A 26,510-nucleotide genomic window follows, 5' to 3' on the forward strand; every position below is an offset into this window, starting at 1 on the left:
CTCAGAGTCGCACATGGTTGGAAGAGCACATTTCAACTCCTCCCGGTTCTGGGAAATTCAAACCCTGCTGGGAGAAGCACTCCGACGTATCGATCAGTGTCTGCTGTGTTGCTCACACCATAGCAGACATGGTGACTTTGGTGGCACTACTGGATGATGTGAAAATAAAACCACTTTTCTGCTTACTCCCTTTTAAAACTCTAGGTCCTGAAACCATCCAGGACTTTGATGGCAACCCGGCTGCTTCTTGCTTTGAAAAATTCCACCAACAATTCATTTCTCCATGTGACCACTATTCTCTCTGCTTTGGTGACCACCCACAACTGCCCCTTTGCTCACAGCGGCCTACGTTCTTTGCTTATATGCCTGTACACAACCCCATGGCCACCCAGCAGGTTGAAGTTACTGAGGCCTGGAGAGGTAAGGTGGCCTGCCCCAGGTCCATACGGAATATCCAAAGCCCCGGACACGGAACGCCCACTCTGCCCTTGGCCATGGAGTCTGTATTCTGCAGCCTTGTTTCTGGGGTGAGTCTGTCCTCCCCCCCTGCTCTGCTTCTGTCTCCCCTAGACACTCACAGCCCTGCAGCCCAGGACCGGCCTTCCTGGGACATGGTGTCCTGGTGTCAGTGCCCTGGCGTCTCCTAGCTCACCCTGTACCTTCAGTACAGACCAAGCACGTCTGGCCTTCCATGCTGCAGGGGCTCCTCACCCCAAACCCTGCCTGGAGGGAAGCATCTGACTCTCTTTCTGTGGTCATGGTCAGATCTTCCCTGTGCCTCTCCTCCTCCCTCCTGGCCTCCTGGGCCCACGGCCCCTCCTCCCTGGACCCCATGTTCTCTGCTCTGGGGCCTGGTCTGAGCTCCTCAAAGGTCCTGGGGCACACTATGACAAAGGAAGAGTGCCCTGGGCTCCTGCTTTCGCATCCCAACCTCTGCTCCAGCTGTCCAGCTGCTTATGGGTCCTGGCCATTGGATTTGCCTCCCAGGTCCCATCCGCTAAGCCACTTTTGGAAGCTCTGTCTCTCTTCCCTGCTCCTGTCCCCACTGATGTCCACATCCAGCAGCGTGGCCAGGCCTGGCTTAGGACATCTCCTGGTGCTGGCGGCTTTGGCCTCGCCTGCGTTTCAGGGACCCCCCTGGTTACCTGTGTCTCTGCTCTTGGTCAGTGTAACTGGCTTCTCTAGCCCCAGGCAGCCACCTTCCTGTTCTCTCTCACACTCACAGACTTCAAGGCTTATTTCTCTGGAGCCAAGAGCCCCTCCTGGGCCCCCACTTGTTTTCTGTAAGGGGTTCCTAAGGAGTCTCGTGAGGAGGCCGGCTTCCCTCACTCTGGCCTCGTGGGCCCTCAGCTTTGGCGACCTGTGGTCTGCCTCTCTCCCAGTTATCAGCACCCCTTGAGGGAGTCGCTAAGTTGTACTAACTGGGACCACTGCGATCCGTGCTATTTATCTGCAGCCGGTCCTTGCTGCTGTGGGGCTTATTCCTCTACGAGTGGCTCTCTGCACCTCTCACGGCAGCTGTGGCACGTCTGTCCCACGCTCCTCAGAGCTCCAGACCCAGCCTGGCCCCAGCTGTCCAGCTGTCCTGAAAAGTAATCTTGCCTCCTCCTCACCTCTGAAAGAAAAAGAGAGAGGGAGAGGGAGGGAGAGAGACGGGGGCGGAATGAGGAGCGGGGAGAGAAGTGGAGAGGAGGGGAAAGAATAGCAAAGAAAGAGAAAAGGGAAGCTCATCTCTTCAGCCAGCAGAGAACTGATAAAAGTTGAACTGACTCTCGGAGAGGAAGGAGGAAATCCTGCCCCGTAGCTTCTCCAGTTTCGAGGTGTGGGAAGATCCCCAGCGAGCCTGTCACTGAGAGCAAAGCTGGCAGACACAGTGTCCTGTTTTACGTTGCCTCCTCAGCCTCCCTCCTCTCCCAGAAGAAAGGGTGTCTCTGCCTTTGGAGTCTTAGCCCCATTCCCTCTCGCCTGCTCCAGGACCTCCTTTGTGACTAAGCCTCTCGTTCTTGGGCACCTGTTCTCTACCTGTCCTCTGGACTAGGTCCCTTTTCTTGTGCACAGATTTCCCAGGATGGGGTCTGCTAGCTCCACTTGTGCTGTGGGGCCAAACTTCCCCACCCCTCCAGGATAGGCCTCGCTTTTCCGGTGCATACTACACCAATGGGCTGTTTCCATCTGTAATGGCTTGGATCTGAGATGCCTCCAAAGCTCCTCTGTTAATATAGGGATATTCAGAGCTGAAATGACTGGATTATGAAAGAAGTAGTGTAATCAGTCCATGCGACCTTGAATGAAATGACGGGTAGTAAGTGTAGGTAGGTGGAGTGTGGCTGGAGGAGGTGGTCACTGGGGGTGTGCCCTGGAAGGCTGCATCTTCCCTGTGGCCCCTTCCCCTCTTTCTGTCTCTGCTTCCAGACCACCATGAGATGAGCAGCTCTCCTCCACCATGCCCTTCCACCATGATGTTCTGCCCCACCTCAGGCCGAGAACAATGGAGTTGGCCAACCATGGATTGAATCTCTGAAACCATGAACCGAAATAAAATTCACCTCCTTGTTCTTGTCAAATATTTTTGTCACAGTGTCACAAACCCCACTAACAGACTATCTAAATTCTAGACCCTTGCTTTTTATGACTTTGTAAGTCAGAATAGTAACTGTAGTTCCTTGAAAGAAGGATAATATTGACACAATGAAGAAGAAAGAATCTTCAGAATCTTCAGGAGAATCCATTTTTTTCCCCCTTTCTTTCCTATGTGTTAATATTCCTCTCAGAATAGAGGTACCAAATAATTTTGAGAATGAGATTCCTTGGATCAATAAATTAAGTTTCAACAAAGTACCATTAAAATATACATACTGTTTCTTGTCCAGGTAGTGGAATCATTACTTACATGATGTATTTTGGGAGAGAATAAACTAACACATAACAGATATTTGATGAAGATGTGTCACTTACTGGCCAGTGGTAACACAGTTCATCGTCAACCGTGGACTGCCTGTGTTTTATTACCTCTGATGGAGCTGCCCCCATTGTCGCCAGGCAGCCAGGAGAGAGTGATCGAGGAAGACGTGGTTTTGGATACCGTAAGCCGAGGCTGATCTGGTGGAACTAGATAGGAAACAGTTTTTAGAAAACAAGGATTAGTTTTTCACTTTTTAAATCTTCTGTAGCAGTCATTTACCAAATCATTTTTAACAGCCATTTATTAAATAAGTGTTTCAGGTTGCCAAAATATGCAATTCACTTCTGTCAAAATGTCTATTTCGTTGATATCCTGGGCTAAAGAGAGAGAAAGAGCAGAGTGAATCTATTATTTAAAGAAAAGTCAACCACATTTCGACTTGGATTTATACTGAACTCATTCCCTCACCATTCCTTGCATTTCAGAGTTGCTCATCACTAACTGAAATCTTCTTTAACCGTCTAAGGATATGTGCATTATTTTACTCTGAACTTCAGCCATGAAATTCAAGTGAAAAAGATAAATGATATCCACTAAGCTGTTCTGCTTTTCTCAAGAAAGGGTGAGGGGAAGAAGGAGCTAGTGGGAAAAAGAACTGTAAAATTTTCCACTTTTTAAGCTACTCCCCTAAGATGCAACACACACACATACACACACACACACACACACACACACACGCACACACGGAGTTCTGGAAATGACAGGTGTGCCATGGAGATGCAGGACATAAACTGAACACTCATGTGAGACTCTACGGACACACAATTTTGAACAATGAGCCTCAGTGTCATTGTGGAACGGCTCAGCGGACAGAAACACTGAAAAAAGTCAGAATCAGGTTATCCAAAATATAAGGAAAGCTTCACATAAAATGACCTTCCTCCTTCAAGCGAGCCTGATAGATGGACCCAAAAGCCTGAAAAATTGGTTCATCTCTTTAGAATCATAACAGAATGTTATCTTCTGAAGGGTCCCAGAATTCTCCTGGCTTCAATTAACTCAAAATTCAAGATCAATGCTGCAGCGTTTTGTAAAAATATAGTTCTCCTCTTCCCTTCCCACTGAGGACAATATTGATTTTATTTTTATTTGCTGCAATCTATTAATGTGACAACACCTAAATACAAAGACGCATACGCTTTGATTTTTCTTCTAATAAAATAACACCATGCACCTAAATCTGTACCCAATCAATAGCTGTTTGGGCTTTTGCACACAGCGCTAATGTGATAATCTTTGGAGATTGTTGCATACATTTTGTGAAGTACAAGAAAAAATACCTTGCATTAAATACACAATTAAATATCATAGTGATATACTTAGAGTTTTAGTTAGTGTCCTTTATTAGATAAATTGCATATGGAAATTGAATTAATAGGAGACATAAAAGACAACCATTTAGCCTTATTTTCAGGGTGATTATACATATGTATGTAAACAATACAGTTAGTAGAAATTATTAAGAACTTTTTCAGAGTATGCACATAAAGAAAAAATGATACTTTTTCAGAGTATGCACATAATGGGGGGTGGGAGGGGGGCAAGAATGGAGGAAGGAGGGACCATATAGAGGGAAAAGAGGGGTGGGAGGGGTGGGGGGGAAGGAAAAAATAACAGAATGGAAAAAAAAAGGAAAAAATGACTAGTCATTCTCTATGCAAAAATATATTGCAATCCAGTACTATCTCTGGGATTGTGAATGTTTTTTATTTTCTTTGATGTGTCTAATTATATTTTCCAAAATAAACATGTGTTCTTTTGTAATATGAAAATAGCAATTAGCTGTTTATAAAGGCTGATTTTAAAATTCATTCAACTCTGCTTTTTTGTTTGTGATATTGGGGCCACACTCTACTACCAAGCTACATCCCCACCCCTTTTTATTTTCGTTTTGAGACAGGCCTTGCTAAATTGCTGAGGCTGGTGTCAAACTCCCAATCCTCCTGCCTCAGCCTCCCAGGTAGCTGGGATTACAGGCGTGTACCACTGCACCTGGTTCAATTTTGGTTTTATATGTAGGTCATGCACACAATAGATCATTCAAGATAGTCCCCCTAATTTTGTACCTTGTACTTGCAAATTTAAAATAATTTCATCTGATCCCCAGTTGTTATTGGCAATGCAGCTGTAGTAGCCGGAATCTTCAGCTTTCACTGTGCGGATGATGAAGCTCCCGTTGCTGAAGATGCTCCTGCGCCCATCAATCGTGACCAGGCTGGGTGTCCCGTTACTACCTCACAGGAAGAAAAATGCACAGATTAAAGAAATTACAATCCACATTAGCTGAACTTGGAGAAAAGCATCAGGACTTTCTCTGAAGCAAACAGTACATTTGCAGCTTAATATTTCTTACATTATGAAAGAATTAAACAGTGATAATTGGATGAAAACCACTGTTTGTAAAAATTGAAGTCTAGATCCATGTCCAGGGCCCGGCTCCTGGCTCCTGGCTCCTGGCTCCCGAGAGCGTGGGCTCCTCACCTGTGCCAACAACCTTGATGCCCAGGGGTCTCCACTGTGGGTCTGGAGACTTCTGCTTTGTGGCAATTTAGTGCCAACCTGACCAGATCACATCCAGTGCACTAAATCTTGAAACCTTTTATAAATTCACTTAAAATCACAATTCTTAACAAAATTGATGAAGAGCGGAATGTGGTATCTCAAGAGGGCAGTGAGTGACCCTTGCACAGGGGTCCTCACGGTCCTGACCACCATGTCTGTGGCAGATTGTCCAGTTTACTGGGCTCATTCCCACCATGGGTAGAGTGGCAGCTTGATCTCAGGAGCTTATGAATTTCCCTGGGACGAACCAGCTTTAAATGCAATGATCCAAGCGCTCACTGGGCGCAGCCCATTATTTCAGTAGATTATGTCTTTAAAGTGCTTTTGTTTGAAAACAGGCACTCTTCTGAATGCATGATATCAAATCTCTATGCTTATAAGATAATCTCAACCCTTTGTTGATACCTTAATTTCTTCCTCTGAATAGAGATAAAGCATTTTAACAATCTCACCTATTTTCTTCTTCCTTTTTTTTTTTTTTTTTGGTAGAAGAGATTGAACCCAGGGGGCACTTAACCACTGAGGCACATCCCAGTCCTTCTTTTTATTTTTTATTTTGAGACAGGGTGGTCTGGCTAAGTTGCTTGAGGACTTGCTAAGTTGCTGACATTGGTTTTGAACTTGCAATTCTTCTGCTTCGGCCTCCTGAGCAATGGGGATTATAGGTGTAATCCCTTCTACCTTAATTGCTATTATTTTAATAATCACTATTGAGTGGAAAGCCAGCTTTCAGGTTAGCAAAGTCTTAATGAATTCCATTTTTTTCACATTCTTTCTCAGAGCACATGAGTGAGTGTTAGATAGCCCACCATCTCTGGAGAAGAGAGAGATGTTGAGGCTCCTGATAACTGGTACCTTGTCCCAATTACACCCTTGACCTGAGCAGGCAGAGGAACTCCACCCTGGTTATGACCAGGGCCATTGTCCTCTCAAGCATCCTTGGGCATTTCAAGGGTCTGGGTTTACAGAAGATGGACAGAGTAGATTAGCCCCTTGCCATGCTAACTCCAAGGTTGCTGCCAGTCTCAAAAGAGATGGAGGTTTCCTCAAGCTTCCACAGAAACACATGAATAGGAAATCAGAAGACCCTAGACTTGGACAATTCTGCCTGCTACACGACTGAGGGCTCGCCAGAGCATACATTGGGTTACTGGTTACCTGTCTTTCATCCATTTTACTGCAGGAGAAGGGTCCCCAACAGCTTTGCATGGCAAGACGATGTCTTTCATCCAGGGAGTGGTCACTGTTCCGCTGAAGGTTAAGATTCTCGCAGGAGCTAGAACACAGAGAGAGCCGAAGCCCAGTTATTCCACGGATTCATCACAGGGAGCCAAAGTGACTTCCTAAATGGAGCGCAAACAGCAAGTGACAGTAACATCCCAGCTGTCAACAGTATTCTCTGGTGTCATTGTTATAAGGGATTTTTATCGTAAGAACATACAAATAACTGAAAATCCACACATGGCAATTTTTTCTCCTATTGCCTAAACACGAGAAGTCCAAATTAAATATTTGGAGCTTCCTAAGCTAAGCAACTCCAAGCTATGCTTTCCATGAGCCCAGTTAGTTTTTCAAAGTACTTTATGAAGCAATTTAAATGACAAAACTGCACATTAAAACACACTTTTAATATCTAAGAGAATAGTTGATGCAAAACACAAAACCCCAATAGACAGGAAGAAATAAACTGGAACTACTTCTATTTTTCAACTGTGTGGTGCTTTCTGACTTATAGAAGACTCGATCTTTAGTACACACGTTAAGGAAAATGAACACCTCCAGAGGGCCTCTCCAGAAGAGTGACCGTTGGCTTGGGGACACTGATTCAGATGCCCAAGCAGGAGCTTTTTCCGGGGCGATTTGGCACTGGTGTGGAATCCACAGAAAGCTCCTGAGAAGGACCTCTTGAAGAGCATAGTGGACCAAGGTTCCTGGTGCCACCTCTCGATAGTCACAGAGCTGGCAGAGACACCCAGACACAATCTTCTAGAGGAAAACCACTGCCCACCTCTGCCGTCCATTGGAAACCATTTTCTGGGACAGGAACTAGGAGGCAGAGGCTGCGTGCCTCCTTTGTTTCAGCCGACATGCTCAGGCACGTCATGGGGCTGATGACGCAGGGATGGGGGCACAGGAGATCCCTCCAGAGCCTGGCCTGAGCTAAAGACTCTCAGACATGGAGACCGCAGGTGGCAGGCAGCCCGAAGCTGATTCTGGACCCAAGGAAATGGCACCAGTGTTGAGACCCCTGAACCATTCAGGGCCCGAGGGTTTTCACTGGCAAGAGGAGGTTGGAAGCAGCCTCCTGCCAGGAGAACTCTGGAACCCCAGTTGAGGCGAGATTCCCAGAACCGAGTCATGACAGAGCCATCCTGGAGTGGAATGGCAACCATGGTCGTTAAGGTCTTCCAGAGCCACTTCTATTTCTGATCTGAGCTGAGTGGACAAGGGCAGAGAAAGAACAAATGCCAGAGGGTTCAGAAGGCAGGCCTTCTGGAGAGACAGGAATCTTGCAGCCAAACAGGGCCATGAGTTCGAAGCACCCTCTCCTGAGTGAGGAGGAGTGTTCCAAGCGGGCACCACCTTCCCCATCATGGACACGGCTGACTTCACATCCCGATCATGAAAAGATCCTGGTCAGGCAGCTCTGGATTTCTGGCCCTGGTAACTTTGGCGTTTTCTTCTTTGAATTCTTCAGACTGCTCTTTCTATTTGGGTGTGTCCTCAGCATTAAAGTGTGGGTTATGAGGGAAGTTCAGCTGGAGTTAGGACTCTGAGGCTTTTTAACAGCCACCACTTCAAGAAATACATTTTGCCTCAAAACCCAGAAGCTATACATGTACTGGGACACTCACGTGAATGAAAACAAAGTTGTCCAAATCAATACTTTGCTGTATCTGATGCATTCTGATGTAGTTCACCAGTTTAGTCTGTTTGTGACTGTTGCCTTCTATTCCATTATGGTTCTTTAACATGCCAATCATAATCCTGTAAATTAATTCTAGGAATCAGTCATTTCAAAAGCACTGGCTAGTGCTACTTCCTCTTCAAGTCCAGTACACACTGTTTCTAGAACTAAATTTGCATTTGAGGCAGTTGGGATTTAAAGGGTCCTAGCTTGAAATTCCACGACTGAGCAACAGAATACACCAGACCTGCGGTTCTTAACCCAGAGCTGGCAAAAGAATCACCTAGAATCTGAAAAATGCAAACTCTCACGTGGTCTTGAGGCTCAGTGGACCTTCGGTGGATTCAGGGAGTCTGACCTTACCAGGCCTCCTGGGTGATCTTGAGGAGAAACCAGTCCACCTGCACCCTGGACGCCCTGCTCACCCTGTGCTGCTGCCCACAGCCTCGCGCTGGGCTCTCAGGGCCTCTGCCTGCTCGGGGCTCCTTCCTGTGACGGGGCTCCAACCAGACTGGCTCCATGTCTCCATTTGCTCACTCACTGGATTTTGGACCCTTCTAGCTCTTGGTTGGCTTCTCGTCTGCATCCACCTTGCAGCAGCCCCCGGGGTATCTCCGCCCACGTCCACTGTGACTTTTCCACCATCTAAGTTGGATCTTCAGGTCCTAATGGGTTTCCAGGGATGGGGCCTCTGGGTGATGGCTGCCAGATTGGGAGTTGCTCTGCCCTTGAGGTATTCCCTCGCTCAGCCCCGTTCCAGAAACCTGTCTAGATGAACCCTAACTAAGCTCTCCGGAGCATGAGAAGCCGAATGTTTCTGGAGGAATCTGTGCGAAAGGGCGTCCGGGCACCACTGAACGTTCACAGAACCCACCTCCCCGGCTCTCGCACGCACTCTTTGCCAGACTTCCTCTTTCTTTAGTGAATTGCCTCCTGCTTCCCTGCAGTGGGATTCCAAAGGTCCTTCCTCTTCTTAAGTTCCTGACCCCTCCACCTGAGCCTGGAGGCAGGGGCGGAAACATGCATTTCCTGCGGGGAGATCCCCGGCTGACCTTCCTCCTCCTCCTCCTCCTGGATGGCGCCCTGCTGGAGTCCTCCCCACCACACAAACGTGCAGTGACAGCAGACGGGGAACCAGGGCCCTCCCCCAGGAGCCCGACCGCTCCAGCTTCTGGTTGGCCCCTCCAGATGTTGAGTGTCGGGAGCTCTGTCCTGTGGCTCACTGCTCTCCTCCCGTGGCTTTCCGGTCCCCTACGCTGCTACTACGTGCCTGTCCCCACCCCTGAGGCTGCTCCCCGGGAGGTCTGAGGTCCTCTCCCCCATATTCTGGCACCCCCAAGGGCACATCTAACTTTGGTTTGTTCCACCCTCCTCCTGCCACCAGCTGCCTCTGCTGACTCCCCTCCTCTGCTTTGAGTCTGCTTTGAATTCCCGGCCTGACACCTGTTGTTCGGGCCTCTCTGGCCTTTCCTGTCTCTGCCTGTGCCGATCCTGTCCCTCCTCGGGGCAGGTCCTGGGCCCTCATCCCTCTGGCTCCCTCTGCTCTCAGATACCCTCACTCACTTCCCAGGCGTGGGACGTCTGCATGATGACCACTGTGTTTCTGCCTCCTGCCAAATGTCCCTGGGGTGCCAGAATATGCCCCACTGAAGTCACCTGAGTGAGCGGCTCATTCACCCAAGTGGGAACACATCCAAACGGCCACAGGCCTCTCGCCTGCTTCAAAATCCACCTCTTTCCTGTTCTTCCTCACAGCCCCCCCTGCAGCCTGTGTCAGATTGAGGATGTCCATTTGAGCTGCAGCACCCCGCCCGACACCTGCCACCTTGTCCCCTTGGTTCTGCATCCACAATACGCCTTAAGGCCTGTCCACTTCTCTTGACCTGCTCACCCTGTGCTAGTCCAAGCCTTGCTGGGCGGCCACTCCACCTCCTCTCTGGTCTCCTGATCTTCCTGCCCTTACCTTTCTGCAACCCATTTAGGATACAGAGACCAGTGTGGTCTTAAAAAGCACACCCACCATTCATTTTGACAAATGCCACTCAAGGTGCCAATAATCAGGGAAACCAGGTGTGGGGTAAATGGCGACTCTGTGCTATCTTCAGTTTTTCTCTAAACTTAAAACTGTTCTAAAACATAAAGCTTATCACACACATTCACACTCTTACACACACACACACACACACACACACACAGAAATTAGACCATGTGCCTACTCTGCATTTAGGGTTAAAACAGTGTCTTCCCATTGCTCTCTGAGGGAAGTCTGAAGTCCCTAACAGTCCTGAAGGTTCAGTTTCCGGGGTCTTCGGGAATCACTGTCCCCTCCCTGTGCCCCAGGCCTCCAACATGCTAAACTCTTCCGCAGCTGCGGGCCTCTGACTCTGCTTCTTTCTCAAGGAGCACTGTTCTCTTTGAATTTCAGGTAACCACACCTGTTCGTTCCTGAGAGGCCGACTCTGATCCTGTCTTTGCGGGCTTAGTGTGGCCCTCTTACGGTGCAGTTTTAAACAGAGCGTATCGCAGCAGTGGATTATGTGTAGATTTAGAGAAGCTGGTAACGTCTTTCCAGCAAGCTGTAAGCTCCCCAGGGAAGGGGTAGGCAGGCATGTTTGGCTCCTCTGTGGAGTTGCTCCTCTGTGCTCAGCCTGACTTTATTCTTCATTCCCCAGCCTGCTTTGAAGTGGGTCAGGTCACACACATCCGTGTATGACTGTGAACACTTCGCCCCGGGCCCTCTGTGCTCTCTTCCCCCTACCTGTGGGCTACGTCCCAGGTTGCAGATCACACTGTGGAAGAGGCTGGATCTCTGCATCACCATGTGGAGAGGAGCCAGCTGCCCAGAAAAGTTGGCTGACCAAAACCATCTGTTGGACTCTGTTGTTGTGTGAGGCCACTGAGGTTCAGGGAGTGTTCACTTGACCAGTCAGTCTCCCTTGACTCACTCCTCTGCACCCCAGCAGAGGGCCTGGTACATGTCGGACACTCAAAATGATTTACTAAATATCAAGCGTCATGTGATCTCTCAGGCAAGCCCACTCCTATGCAAGGCCCATTTTCAGGTATGCCCCCGTGAATGTGGCACTTCCTACTGCGTTAGCCTGGCCCTTCCTGGCTGTGTCTCCAGGTGGAACTTGGACAGCCTGAAGAAAGGGAGAGGCGAATCACTGCCAATCTGCCTCTTCTGTTGCAGTTCCGATTTCATCTCGCAGGGCAATCCTTACTTCACCATCTTCCTTGAAGATCACTTTTTCCCCTCGATGTGAGGGGCTGGCTGGGTATCATGACAGAGATTACCATGGAAGAACCTCCACCGGTGTACTTTCCCTATCAACAATACACGTGTCTCCGACCTGCATGCGTTCAGACCACGAGGGCTCTCTCCTTGGCCCTCACTATTTTATTCTGCCTATCTCTTCAGTATTACATTATCAACCATATTATCAAGAATCATTATGCCCTCACGTATGTGTATGACTGCATGATCCTGCAATATGGATAATCAGAAAAATAGAGATCACACTCCACTTATGTATGACCTATCAAGATGTAGAAATGCATTCTACTGTCATGTACAACCAGTTAGAACAAATAGAAAAGAATGTTTAGAGGAAAATTTGGAATTTTGAAATGTTTTTGCTTCTCTTTCAGAGTCCTAGAGATCATATCAGTAATAAGAGGCCAGTGCTCTGTGTCCCCAAATCAGGAGGCATCTCTGGCTGGCAAGGAGAGGGACTCACTTTGAGGGACAGGTGCGGGGACTGGGACACAGTGGTTGAATGAGGACCAGGAGAAGAGAAGGGATCTTCCTCATGTGTGATTTTTAAGGACCAGTCTAACATCAAACTGTGAAGATGACATATTCACTTGTAGGAACTTTTGATTCCTGGGTGACTCCAGGTTTCCCCTCTCACTTAAGGACCATGTTTATAGCATTCTACCAACAGATGAATAGCTAATGATTTCCTTACGCTCATAAGGTTCCAAATCCTGTGGACCCCAAAATAGACATTTTTCTTTAAGAGGTATGACCCCTGGTTTTTGAGGATGCAGAAGTCCCTGGGGAAATTCTGTGCAGTGATTTTCTTCTATTCAGAGTGGTGAGCAGGGCTCCTTTTCCTAATTTTCCCAAAGACACTTTCAGTGGCCAGCCACTCCCCTCTGGGGAGCCCTCTCCTGATTGGCATAGGGACCCAGGGCCAGCCAGCAGCAGCCCCACTTCCTGAGCAGCAATGTGACGCTCTGGATCACGTGATTTTCAGAGCTCCACAGCTTGACTGCAGAGACAGCAGACAGTTATGCCAGTGAAGTCCTCCCTACAGGGCACACCTTTGGCTAACGGCTCCACTGTGATGATCTCACTGCTGTTGCCTCTTCCCGCCGAGGTCACGGCCACCACCCAGACGCTGTACTGACGATTCCGACTCAGGTTAGGGATTCTATAGGAAAACGAGTCAGGGGAGGCTTCAAACTCGCTGATCACCTGTTGAGAGGAGACATAAACATTCCCACATTCAAATTAAGCCAGTGGCACAAGCGGTTATTAATATACCAGCTAACGTGACACACAGAAGCCCCCACCAACCACCCTCCAAAAGGCTCCATTTGCAACATGAAGTGGAATTAGGAAACTTAGGGGGACCCAGGGTCAACATTTCTCCCAGAAGCAGCTTCGAGGGTGGCAAGTGAGTATTTTAATCCTTGAGTTATGGGCTACAGCATGTCTGGTGTGGGCCAAGATGAAATAACTGGAGCCCAATATACTCTCCTGTCTTACAACCAGGAACATGCACACAGTGTGTGAAGCAATGGTTTCAAAGGCAGGTGCATTGGGTGGCAAATGACAGTGATCTCTGAAAGGAGGGAAACAGACAGGCCAACCCTACAATATGAGGATGTTACATGTTTGAGAGGGTTTGGGGGGCACAGTACATGGAGGGGAACCCAGAAGGAGCCCAGCAGCCTCCCCAGGGTGAGGAGACGGAACTGAGAGCCTAGGAATGGGAGAGCTCACAGGCAGGGAACACCAGAGGGCCTGATTTGGGTATTCAGCTGAGGAGACCTGTGCATACTCGTGAGGAAACTCCCTGAGCCAGGGAGAGAAGCAGCTGAAGGCCAGGAGGCCACAGAGCTTGGCACTCACACAGGCTGGGAATGGCGCCTGTTCCCGCCATGCTGAACAACATCAGTCTTGGTGGGGCACAGGATGTGGTTCATAAAGGCCTCACCTCGTGGGTGAGGAGAGTTAGCCCAGGATTGAGTGCTGCTCTAGTCTTGCCCGGCAAATCTTAAAAGCAAGATTCAGCAAGACCATACTATGACTAAGTAACTTCACTGCCTCACAGAATGAAACTCATGAATCTTTATAAGGTTTAAAATATTTAGTACCAAGAAGGTAAAATTCACATTGTTTGACATCCAGTGAATAATTTCCAAGTATGGAAAATGCAAATACCCATCAAATGATGGATATTGATGATAAACAAAAGTGCTGTGTATTCATGTAGTATTACTCTAAAACAGAAAGGAGTGAAGTACTGCTACCTGCTACAGTATGGATCAGTCTTGAAAACACCAAGCTAGGGGAAAGAGTCCATCACCAAGGACCTCAAATTTATAATTCTCTTTGTATGAAATGTCCAGAATAGACAAGTCCCTAGGGACAGACAGATTGCCAGGAGCTGGGTGGGAAGGGGGACAAGAGGAGTGACTGCTGACAGGTGTGGAGCATATTTTGGGGATGATGAAAATGTTCTAAGTCTAGAGAATGGCAAGAGTTGTAAATTCTGTGAGTATACCAGAAGCCACTGGATTGTACACTTTAAAAGCATGAATTTTGTGGTATGCAAATTATATTTTAATAAAACTGTTATAAAACAAATTCCAGGAATGCCAGAAAGGCAGGGAAACATGAATCATAAAGAATTAACCCAGGATTGAGTGTTGCTCTAGTCTATTGAAACCGACTCATGATTGACACATATTGATTTATTCATATAAAACAGTCATTACGTTATCGCTGCATTGTAACTCCATTGTGTTCAAAAGGAAGATCTAAAATATATAAAAATACAAACTAGGGATGAAATTATAAAGTGTGAGATAGAAAAAAACAGTGGAAAGATTATCTGCCATTTAGATATTATAGGAAGAACAGAGTGAAGATGTAGGATGAAAGACAGAATAGGGAAGAAACAGTTAGCAGTCTCTGAACTGTGGAAGCCTGACTAGCAGCCTGACATACAGGTGGGCTTTACTGACCCAGAGTTACCAAAGACAAGAAGGAGAGAGGGCAGAAAAACAGGAAGTTACTGAGGAAGTAATGGCGAAGCCATCTCCATGTTTCATGGAAACTCTGAACCCACAGAGCCAAGAATCTCAATGAATTCAGCCTCAAAAATACTAAGAAAAGTACACCAAGGCACATGATCATCACATTGCTCAAAACTGGAAATGGAGAGACAATCTTGAAAGCAGCCAGAGGAAAGACATAGGCGTCAGGGAATGTAGATAAGGATGACGGCAGATTTCGTTTCAAAAACAATCCAAGTAAGAAGAAAATGGAACAAAATTTGGTACATTGAAGTATCAGAAGGAAAGCAAAACTCAACCTAAGATTCAATATCCAGCAAACATGATTCAAGATGAAAATGAAATAAAAACATTTTCAGATATACAAAAGGCTGAATTTATTCATCGCTCACACTATGGGAAATGTAAAGGAAGTCATTCAAGCAGAAAAAGTGCTGACAGATGGAAACGTGGATGTACACAATTATGAGCAACCGACGCTCATAAGAAGGATGGACTAGCTGTTAAATAAGCCTCGAGCAGCTTGGTAGACTGCGTATGTCGCAACACTAGCTCTGCACTTAAACAGGGAATTCAAGTCAACTCTAACTTGTGATTGTCAGAAAATCCTACATTTCCTCTAGAAAAATAGTGTCAGAGAATTGTTCACTGACTAAACATGACGAAGGGAAACTCCGGCCCGTGTGTGGATTCCCAGGGGACTCTGTACACGATAGCATGACGGGCACCTGTGTGTGCGTCTGAACTACCCCTCCCTTGCTTGCCGCACGTCTGCACACCATGCCTTTGTCCTGTCCCCAGAGAGCAAGGGGGTCAGGCTTGTTTCCTGGCAAACCAGGGAGGCTATCCGGAGACGGCATGCACTCTTCCTATGTGATGTTCCCAGGTTATCTTGTTACCAAATTAATTTCACAAAACTTATGACAGACAAATTATATCATTTGCTCTTACTGAACATTAAACATCAATGAACCTTGAAAATATATTTACAAAATAAAGGATTTTCTGTATAGAGTATACAGCTTTTAGTTAAAACTTGATATGTGTTCTGTCTACAAGGCATACGCCATCCTTTATTACCTCCAAAATAAGCATTTTAATTGGTCTTTTTGTCAGCAACAGGAAGCCTGGCTGAAATCGACAACAAAACTATATTTTCTTAAGCAACATTGTTTCCTTCACCATTTATATAGAACACTAACCAAGAGCTGAAGGGAAAAAAGTGAATGGATGGAAACTTCCTCCAGATGAAATGGCATCCTGCTCTACAGATGGGAAAGAGGCTGAAGTTGTTCAGTGGCTCCTGGGAAAGTCAAGTACATGGATGTCTCCACTCTTTGACATACCAATTAGGCCCCTTTCCCTCATCTCAGCAGGAGGACGTTGCCAGCTGATTATTCAAACAGCGAAGAGCTGGTTCGTTTTCTTTGGGACCTATGTAACTGAGTATCATATGTGACTTTTCCTGTTGTGCTGAAGGTTTGGCAAGGGCCTTAAAGGTGAGAATATCCTCAAAGATGCCAGTACCTTCTTTCCCAGCAAAAGATGTGAGGCCGCCTGTGCAGAACTTGATGGTTTTGCTGTTTTCCAACCACCCAACTCTGGGTTCCAAAAGAGGCTGAGTTGGGAGTAAGGATTTTCTGCTGCGGGCTGACTGTATGCACTCCTGCCTCGGGATGGGAGGGGGCTCTGAGATCCAAGGAAGTCATTGGAACTTGGAGCCTGACAGACTTGGTGAGTGAGTCTCACCTGGAAGACTGGAGGCTGGCCACCGTGGCAGGCTAGGTCTCTTCACCATGGGACAGAGGCTGTGTGGCGAGCCTCCTCCAGAGGTAGGTGGGGTGAAGGAGGGAGTGAGGCTGGGGTCGTGGGAGATTGCCTGGGAGCAGGAAATCACTCCAATAGAGCATCGCACCACACATTGCAGAATATCAGTCTTAAACAGGACCCTGTAGCCATGGATGATGATGATTCAACATTATTAGCCCTCTTAAGAGGAGGCAAGGAAGGAAGAAGGAAAGGAAGGAACAGGAAAAATTAATCAGAAGCTCATTGGGGGTAGTGAAGCAAATCCATGTGATTAAATCCTTAACGCGCAGCTAGAAATGCTTATTCTGAGAAAGAGAGGCGACGAAGTCTGCCTCCTCGTGAAGCATTGTCCTCCGTATTCTAACTGTGAGATGTCAAAGCAGTGCCTATAATTACATTCCATCGGTGTTGCTTTTCTCAGACACCAGCTTGCCACGCGACAGTCTGACAGTGTGTGAGCAGGTGTGCTGATGTCCACGGGCATTTTATGCTGGGGCCCTCCACTCAAGTACTGGGGTGTTCCACGAGCGGGAAGGACCTTACTTTCCCCTTTCTCCTGATATGTCAACAGAGACTGAAGAGCCAAGGGGTGGGTGGAAGGGAACCAAGGGGGCTCGCTGTCAGGGCAGCCTGCGGGGAGGCCGCCCCGGGTGTTGGGCCGGCCGGGACATTCCCGGTGTGGTGGAGCAGGACTGTGCATGGAGGTGGGCAAAGGGCGTCTCGGGTTTCAGTGCTAAGATGTCCAAGTGTTCACGTTTCTCCTGGGAGATCTGTAACCGTCGGTGCGCATCCTCAGAGTCAAGATGGCAGTTCTAGATTGGATGTGCCTGAAGTGTGCCCACGTCTTAGCCCAACCTCGCTAACTGGGCTGGACCTCGGTCCTGATGGTGAAGGTCCAGAGGCAGGGACATCCTGGAAGTTCTGGGTCCAGGAACGTGGCTCTGCTTGGGGCCTGGCCTTGGGGGAGTTCTGCCCATGCTCGCTTCTGACTCTGTTGTGCCTGGCGACATAAAGGAGGTGGGGTGTTTGTGGACAGAGTTGCTGAGTACTCAGCAGTCATCATAAACTTGGTCAGTTGTCTGAGAAAGAGTTTGCTTTCTTCTCATTGAAAACATACTTAAATATCTTGACTCCAGCAGAGTCTAGAATTAAGCTACTACTTATTAGTCAGCACTTCTCAGTTGATAGAGCTCCAAGTGGGAGTCATAGGACTTATTTATCAGTTCATCCAAGAAGAGGGCAGGATGAGAAGAGTGGAGACCTTTCTGACTCACATCATGCAACCAGGACAATCCACAGTGCTCTTAGGGGTAGACTGGGATTCTGAGGATACACACTCATGAGTTAAAACAAACTGTCACAGATATCGTACCCAGGAGTGCCATGCTCACGCTCCACTGTGGGAGTTGTGGGTGGATACCACTGAATTGGAAGTGTCAGGGCCATGGATGAGGAGAGACAATAATTACAGGATACCAAGGAAGCTGTGCAAACTGGCTAGGCCACTGTCCTCTCCTTTGGGTTGTGGGAAGAAAATCCATGCAAAGACTTTCAACAACATGCTTAGTAATGGTAAGAATTCATGAATTATTACTGAGCTTGGATTCATGTCATTTACTGAGTTCAGTTTCTTCATGTAAGAAACTTACCAGGTAAGTTCTTGTCCCCATGGATGCAGAATGATCATGGGTTGGCAAAGGGAAGGTTAATTAAAAATGAGGCATGATAGGATTTCGAGCAATTCTAACTAGAATCCAGAAATAAAATCATTTGAATTCCTTTAAAAAAAAAATCTCTGTCATAGTTGAGGAGATGGATTAATATTTGCAAGATGCCTAGGAAAATAAATGGAAACTTCATGTATTTGATTTAAAATTATATTTACAGCAAAGTTTTACAAGACTTCTGACATGTTTGCCTCCCCCAAATTGTACACAGTGGAAAACACAGTGATTGGCATAGATCTCGTGACACCCAAGCCAGACTGCTCTCAAGCCCTGACCCTTCTGAGTTGTGCTTCAGGTCTGCTGGGCAGAGCGAGGGTTTCTAAGGAGCTCCTCAGTCTGTCTCTTGTCAAGAGCTGCAAGGGTTTCTGGGAGGTCTCCTCGTGCTTCGGTGTTCCCCATGAATCACCCAAGACCTGTCTTCATCCACAGTTAATTTTTCCTTTGGATGTTGATGTGATTTTTTCCCCTTTCATATTTAAGATACCTTTTACCAGTAAGATAAAATTAGCTGCATCGAGCCGCTTCAAATGATTTCTATAAAACTAGGTGTTTACCCAACAGTTGTTGAATCCATCTCCAAATCCCTCACGTTTATTTAGCTTAATGGATGAACTTGTAAAGCCTTCTCTAATCCCCTTCATCAGGGGCCACATCTGCCCTTCGTTCGGGGTCTTTTCAGGCCCTAGCTTATTCCTCTGTGGGTTATGGTCTTGCGTCTCTCTCCCTGCTGGGCTCCAGGGTCTGTGAGGGAGGGTCGCCTCTGTCCCGCTCTCTGCGAAGCTCTCAGGAGCATGTCCAGAGCTCTGCACTGAGTCCACTCTACCAATCAGTGACTGGACACAGAAACGCTTTTCATATCAGGTGAGTTTAGTGATGACCCAAGAAAGATCTGAGTGCAGAAGAGAAAAAGGAGTAGAAGATGACTTTGAAGTCCTGGGCTTTAAGTTATCCAGCCTGTCTGACTGATATAAAAATAATCCCACTTTGAAAAAATTTCAATTAACTTTTTAATGAGAAACTAATTCTATCAAAGAAACGGGGTGCTTTAAAAAGCTTTGATATCTAATTATTAACACACACTCTTTAATAATCTTGAAAGCTCTGATTTTATAGGTAGAATGTTCACAGCAGAGATAAGAAAAAAAAAATCTTCCCCAAAGCAAAATAAACAAAACAGAGAGTTCTTTTAATTACAGAGTACAGAACTCTATGAACACAAAAATTTTATTTTGTGTCAGAGAAATGGCCTGGATTCCATTAAGAATGAGCAGTGAGCTGAATCAACCTAAGATTTTTAAAAGTTCCTATGTATAATTCATTCTGATCTGATTTCCATTTATTTCTTTGTTCTCATCTCTGAAAGACAATAGACAAAGTTATGGCACAAAGATCTCTCTGGAGGCAGAGACTGGAGAGGCAGCATTTGGGAAAGGCGAGTATATTGGAGTTTGATGGCAGCCTATTCCAGAGGTTTCTTCTGCACTTTGCTGAGATTTCTGCGGCTGCTGCTATGTATGTTATTGCTGCTCACTTGCTAAAAGCCTTTCAAATACCATATATTTTATTTGTTGGTTTTTCAAATATTAAAAAAAATTGCTATGGTGCTTTGCAAGTGAATTAAAGTTCGTGTTCAGAAAAGGCATGAAGAAAACTGGCTTCTGGATGTGTTGGGGATCGGGGACACTGTCCTGTCAGCCAGCTGCGCTGCAGCTTCCTCCAGGTTTCCAGGCGTTTGTGCACAACACGACCTTCCTCACTATGATTCTGCCACATCCCCTCTTCATCGACCCTACTGTCACCACCCTAATTACCTGTCAAAAGTGCATTATTAATTCAACTTGATGGCTGCCACCTATTTGAAAAATTCTGCATGAAAGAACAAATTTAGCATCATGTAACTTCTCACATAGAATAAATTGGTGAAAACGACTATTCTTAGTGATAAAAGTAATGTATTCATGATATGAAGTATGGGAAAAATAGCTATTTCCACTACTTTTAATTGAAAGTGATTTGGAGCCAATTTAATTCCTTAAATAGTACAACATGTTTGGGTCAGTCCAAGTCAAAAAGATAAGATGTTTTCAAAGCCAGACTCCTTCAAAGGCTCCAAAAGCTAGTTGATTGAAAGGGATTTTTTTTTTTTGTAAAACCATGAGGATGGGAGAAAGATCTGACGTTGCCAGAGGTCAGGTGGGAGGGAGGGATAGATGGGAGTGCAGAGGACAAGGGGCAGGAACACTATTCAGCAGGATCCTTGAGGGCTGGATACTTGCCACTGTGCATTTGTGCAAGCCCATAACTTCTCAGGACCAAGAGGACCCTCATGTGAACCCTGGGTGGTAATGATGTGTCAGTGTATGTTCATCAATTGTAATGGGAAGCGGGGATCCCAGGAGGCTGGGAGAGATGTGAACTCTCCATGCCTTGTGCTCCATCTTTCTGCGAGTCTACAACCATGCTTTAAAAAAAAAAAAAAAAATGAAGTCTACTCCCTTTTTATTTTAAGGGTATTTTAGTCTGAGGACTCTCAGGAAGCTTTTGGCAGCAACGGAGAAGTACGCTCAGGCTGGCATACGGTGGCTGTCTAGGACGAATGGATGTCAGCTCAAAGCCAGAATTCTTTTTGGAAGATTATCTGCCCAGTTGGGCAGGCAATCTTGTAAGACTTCTTCAAAAGAGACTTACAGGGCGTGGTGACATACAGAAATTCCATCCGAATATATGCTTTCTTCTCCCTGGATCTGTAAATTACAATACTGAGCGCAGGATTTCAAAGACTGAGGTATGGCCTCCCCTACAGTACAGGTCACCAGCGTCTTGACCAAGGGTAGCAATTGTACAACTGTATGTGATGTCCAGTGAAATCAGTGACTGTTGGTGATAACATGAAAAGAGAATTGAATGCAGTTTCCACAGAAAGACTGAGCAGTGACTGTCTGATTAGGGAGGACAGGTTAAGGGGGGAAAAGACCATCTTTAAGGGATGAACCTTTAAGATACAACACAGACTTCCTCTCTACTCTCCCAAAGAATAGAAGGCTAATAAAGAGATGCAAACTGCATCATGAAAATTTTTAATGACAATGTGGAATCATTATATTAGAGCTGGCCACTAAATACAGAGGTATTTCCATGGAGTCTTCGAGAATAAATTTCCCCAGAGTTTTTATAAACCAGAATGAACTTTGTGCCTTGCATGCTTAGATGTAGCTTTGCCTCAGTGAAACTTCCCTGGGTTTCCTCCAGCTGTGTGATTCCGTGACAAGATGCCAGGATCTTGTGTAATGTATGCTTGGTCACCAGAGCAGGGAGAGCCTAGCACGGGCCTGTCATGCAAAAAGCTCAACAAATGTCTTATGAACTTGATCAATGGAACCCAACTTGAGGGATCTCTGTGCCTTCCTGATTTACTATTTGAGAACAGAGAGACCCTTTATTGGGTCACTTAGGTAGAGCTATGGAAGAATGCTTTCCACGTCAGTGACTGAGAGTGCAGGCATCAGCTGTGAATCCTGAGGGACAGGAGCCTCCCCGAGTGGCCACACTCTCCTGCCTCAGCAAGCGGTGACTGCACTGTGCCAAGGGGCCTCCTTTACGGCACGGGGAGCGTCCATGGAATCTGACTCAGGGCACAGTTTGCTGAGCGTCCATTTCAGCATAGCGTCAGGGTTCTCCAAGTCACGACAGTGACCAGCGTGGCCCCTGAAGAAATGGACAAGCCACCAGAGACCAAACACGCCTGTGTCCAGCATTGTGGGGGGCTGGGTCATGTTGAAGACAGGCTGCAGTCCGTGCTGGGGAGCCCTGAGGTGGGACGGAGCTGGCTTCCTGGGGGAGATGTAGGCCTTCCGGGGGAGGCCAGACTGGAGCTTGGCCTCTGTGAGTGGCTAACCATGGTGCTGAGCTGCGTGACCCAGAATGGCCTGCACAGCCCCACTTCAGTCTCAGTAAAACAAAGATGTCAATAACAAGATCTCCTGCATAAGGCAGGCATTAGGATTAACTAATGTGAAACGGTATTTAAAAAAATGTGGGTCACTGAAGCATTTAGTGGGACATTTTAAAAACATGATAAAAAGGGGGAAAAAATCCAGCAGAACAGAAAATATCAGCAGGCATTGCGTGTGGTAAGGGTATGCTTTGTTCCCACGGCTTTTGGTGTGAGTGTGTGTGTGTGTGTGTGTGTGTGTGTGTGTGTGGTGTGCTGATTGTGATTGTAATACACATTTCCATGTGCGTCATGGTAACACAAGCTCAAAAACCACAGGTGGGAAGCATTTAGCCCACGGCGGCTGGAATCCAGGCGGTGCTCAGAAATGGTGGAATGAAAATTCAGCCCTAGGTTGAGGCTTCAAGGAAGAGCGTTTACACGGGGGGATGGGAGGGACAGGCGGGAGGAGCCCGCGGGCACATGGGCACACACCTGCTCACACGCAGGCATCCGCCTAAAGGGCCGGGCCTTAGCGCTGGGGTGGGGAAGGCTAGTGGAGGTTGAGATGGGCCGGAGTTGGGTGGATACTTATGTAGGCCGCGTGGAGCCTCGGATGCTTTTAAATGAAAAACGGGAAGTCATTAAGACGTGCACAGGACAACATGGCCGGGTTCCGAGCTGGGGGGAAGACCGGGCAGCGCTGTGCCCAGGGGGCTGGAGTGGAGGCTGCTGGACCTCCTGTGCCTCCGTTTTGGCTCCCCAGGGAGCACCTGGGCCCAGGCCTGGGAGTGGGCCTGGAGGAAAGGAGGGCAACGAGAGAGGGCCTGTGAGCCGGGCCACTCTGCAGAATCCTCTGGTCAGAATCCCTTCCTGCCCCAGATCCAGCACAGTCTCCCGCAAGCCAGGCTGTGAACACGTTCCAAGAAACCACTCTGCCCTGTTGTTTGAAGAAGCCCCTCGCCTGTGCTTTTACCAAGGTCCACAGGGAGGTGACCACCACTGGCTTCCTGGAGTTTCTGGACATGTGCTCAGACTGTGCTCCTGGCTCCCTCTCGGTCAGGCGAGGCCGCTTGATGAATTCCGGCCGGTGATTTCTGTGGAAGCATTGACTGCCCACGTCTGCCTCTCTGGACATTTCTTTCCCTCTGTTCTAAAACCAGTACTGGGTCCTGGAGTGAAGATGACAAGAAGCTGAGCCTCCACCAACAAACATCCATCTCATGGATACGAGAGTACAATCAAGCTATTGTTGGCATAAGTCGCTGAGCTTTTGACTTGTTTGTGGGCAGGGGTCTCAGCTTCTTTAGATGGCACGCTGGGAACCCAGCTCAGGGTTGGTGCAGGGTAGTACTCCACGAATATTTGTTGTGCAAATGAAGGAATGATTTGGTAATCAGAGACAACGAGTGAGTGACATGAAGAAGAAGAATCAAAGGTCACTCTAGGATGCTACCTGGAAGAAAGAATACAACTGGATCATTGGCTAATAGAAGGAACAGGAAGGGAAGGGCCGGCAATAATGAGGTTAGTGCTGGGCACTGTGGACGTGAAGTCCTGGTGAGCTCTCCATGAGGACTAGTGTGGTAGGAAGTTGGAAATGTGGGACCGATTGGTTTGCTGACATCCACAGGATTAGAGATGAGAAGTTTGAACTCCATAACTTGAGATGTCATTACATTGTAAGAAGAGATCTCATGAGTCACGAAGGTAGGAGAGGATACGAAGAGGGAGTCAAGAGAGAACATGGATGATGCTTCCCCTTACAGGTGAGCATCTCCTCCAGTGTGGAGCCCTAGAAAGGAAATACAGTTTAGCTGCTTTCTACTTGGAACCTTGACAAGTTATTTTGCTTGTTTGGATTTCCACTAGTTATTCATAGTTTGTGAATTGATAACTCAAACCATTATATGTTGAAATTAATAGTCAGAATCCACAAACAACATGGATGAGATTTCAAAGAAGACGAATTTTGTGATTTCCTGTTTCGGTGTCTGGTCAGGAGGCTGATGTCTCACCGTTTGCTGGACTTCAAGGTGAGATGAATATCTATTTTCATAAAACCAGTAAATGAACCAGATAAATGTAACCTGTCTGACCACATGCAGAGTTTCAAATTCTAATGTATTTTACCAATGTGAACTGAGAATACCATAAAATAAATGCCTATTATTAGACACCATATTTTACATATTAGAGCAAAAAGTCTTAATGAGGTCCTTTCTGAAGGAAGAGAGATGAATTAGTAATCTTAAGAGAAAATTAACAGCAGTGAGAAGGTTCGCTGAGGGACTCTTAAAAGAAGATCAAATTACAGGGCATCTTGTGTCCTGATTTACCCTCCCATGTTCTACATTCAACTATGAAATCATTTCAGAGAAAAAAAATATCATATTACGAACAAGGAAAAGTGCAGAGCTGGTGCTGCCCCCTGGTGTTCATTCTGACACATAGCTGGAAATGCACAGACCTCAGACAATTTTACAGTCTAGTTTTCTGGCTTAAAATTGACTCACAGAAATTAAAGTTGGAACAACAACAAAACCCTACCTTTCCAGGAATTTATAGTTTCTCACTAGTTCCATATTAAAACAGAGTAACACATGGGATTTATAAATACTCATTATCTGAAATACATTAATTCTCTCTGATCTTGACCTGTAAAGGTATTTTATTAAAAAAAAAAAAAAAAAAAAAACCAGGTCTCAAATGAGGTTTGAAATAGATTCACTGTAACGCAGCTGTAGAAATGGAGTAAAACTGACTTGAGTTCATTTCACTGTATTGAGGACAGAGCTGGTTTCCGGGGCTCAGAAGACCAGGGGCATCTTTGGACCAGCTGGTATCTACATCTGTAACGCTTTCTAATATGGCCAAAAGGCAGAGCAGAGATGCCCTCAGAGTGGTTGCAAAACATCAGCCAGGTGAGAAACTCAGTTATTTCCCACCTTTTCTGGTTGATTCAATCTCATTCCTCTCACCTTGGGAAGGGTCTCACTGAGAGAGTCCTGGTGGGTCAATTCTGTGTTCTGCGAAGGACAAGAGAGGATCCCTGGGAAAATCACTCCATCCACATACAGACTCCTTGGTTACATTTTCTGGATACCTGACTCTGCTTTGCTGTATGCAATTCTTAGGCCCGAGGACAGAGCCTCCTCCAGCCAGGGGATATCTCCTGTAAGCATCCCTCACTAAGATCTCGCTCCAATTAGCCAGGTTCACATTTCCAGTTTAAAAACCACGATCACTTTGGGAGGACAGAATGACTGTAAGTTTTCAGCATTCCCAGTAGCCTGCTAATCCCTTTCTAGCTGTGGAAGTCAAAATGGCAGATATCAGACTTCCAGGAGGTAGATGAATGGATCAGCGAATGAATGAATGAATGAATGAAAATAAGTTCAAGTGGAAAGTGAGTCTCTTCAGCAAGGATTTTGTCTCTTCAGTAGCTATGGGGACATGGTAGGGTCACTGAGGAAATCAGAAGCTGTGCTGAGGGGTCCTAAGACCCTCGCTACCCAGAGCAGAGGATGCAATGGCAGGTACTTGCTCCTGAGGTGTCTGCTGCTCTGCACCCTGGGCTTGGTGACAGCTCATGGGCATATTTGAGGACAAACAGGTAACTCACAAAGACCTTCTGGAGCCCAACCCTTTATGTTAAAATCTGTACTTTAGGGGCAGAGGTGCTGCCATTGACATGTGTTGGAGAAGGCACAGTGAGACTTCCCTCAGCAGAAGGCTGGAGCTGCGAGGGCCACCCACGCGACCTCCCCTGGCTCCCTTGCGCCAGTCTCAGGGCGCCACAGACTCTGGACTTTAGTTAAAGGATTAATGAATTAGTTCAAGAGGACTGTTCAGCCTGACAGGGGAAGGGAGTTCTGACATGCCCCAACATGGATAAACCCTGAGAATGTCGTGCTCAGTGAAATAAGCCAGTCAGAAAAGGACAATGCTGTACGATCCTCCTCACATGAGGTCCCTAGATCAAACTCTGAGACAGGAAATGGATGGGCTGCTGGGACCCGAGGTGGGGGGAGGAGGCGAGTCATTGATAAGTGTCAAGCTTCACTGAACAGGGATGGTGACACACTGTAAATGGACTTGGTGCCTCCGATCTTGCACAGTTGAAATGGTTACAATGGTAACAGGAATGAGATACATATTTTATCACAATGGAAACACAATGAGTTCATGCATTCACCCCCGAATGCTCCCCAAATGGCTATCGGTGTGAAATGCGAAGCCAGGAGCTGGGAGACCCACAGAGGGATCAGCCACGGCTTCCACTTCAGAAAATGTCAT

The 26,510-nt window shown here is 46.8% G+C and overlaps 1 protein-coding gene across 1 annotated transcript in view; it reads right to left on the reverse strand.

Annotated features, from left to right (window-relative positions):
- Dscam (DS cell adhesion molecule) overlaps positions 1-26,510 on the reverse strand; it is a 665,830-nt gene that overhangs the window by 56,617 nt on the left and 582,703 nt on the right. The window contains exons 21-24 of the mRNA XM_047564141.1: positions 12,762-12,915; positions 6,683-6,800; positions 5,029-5,192; positions 3,010-3,108 (exon numbers count right to left, since the gene is read on the reverse strand). Of these exons, the coding sequence (XP_047420097.1) occupies positions 3,010-3,108; positions 5,029-5,192; positions 6,683-6,800; positions 12,762-12,915 (535 nt within the window). The remainder of the gene's footprint in view (positions 1-3,009; positions 3,109-5,028; positions 5,193-6,682; positions 6,801-12,761; positions 12,916-26,510) is intronic.

This window comes from Sciurus carolinensis, chromosome 9, assembly GCF_902686445.1.
Source record: "Sciurus carolinensis chromosome 9, mSciCar1.2, whole genome shotgun sequence".
Lineage (NCBI taxonomy): Eukaryota > Metazoa > Chordata > Mammalia > Rodentia > Sciuridae > Sciurus > Sciurus carolinensis.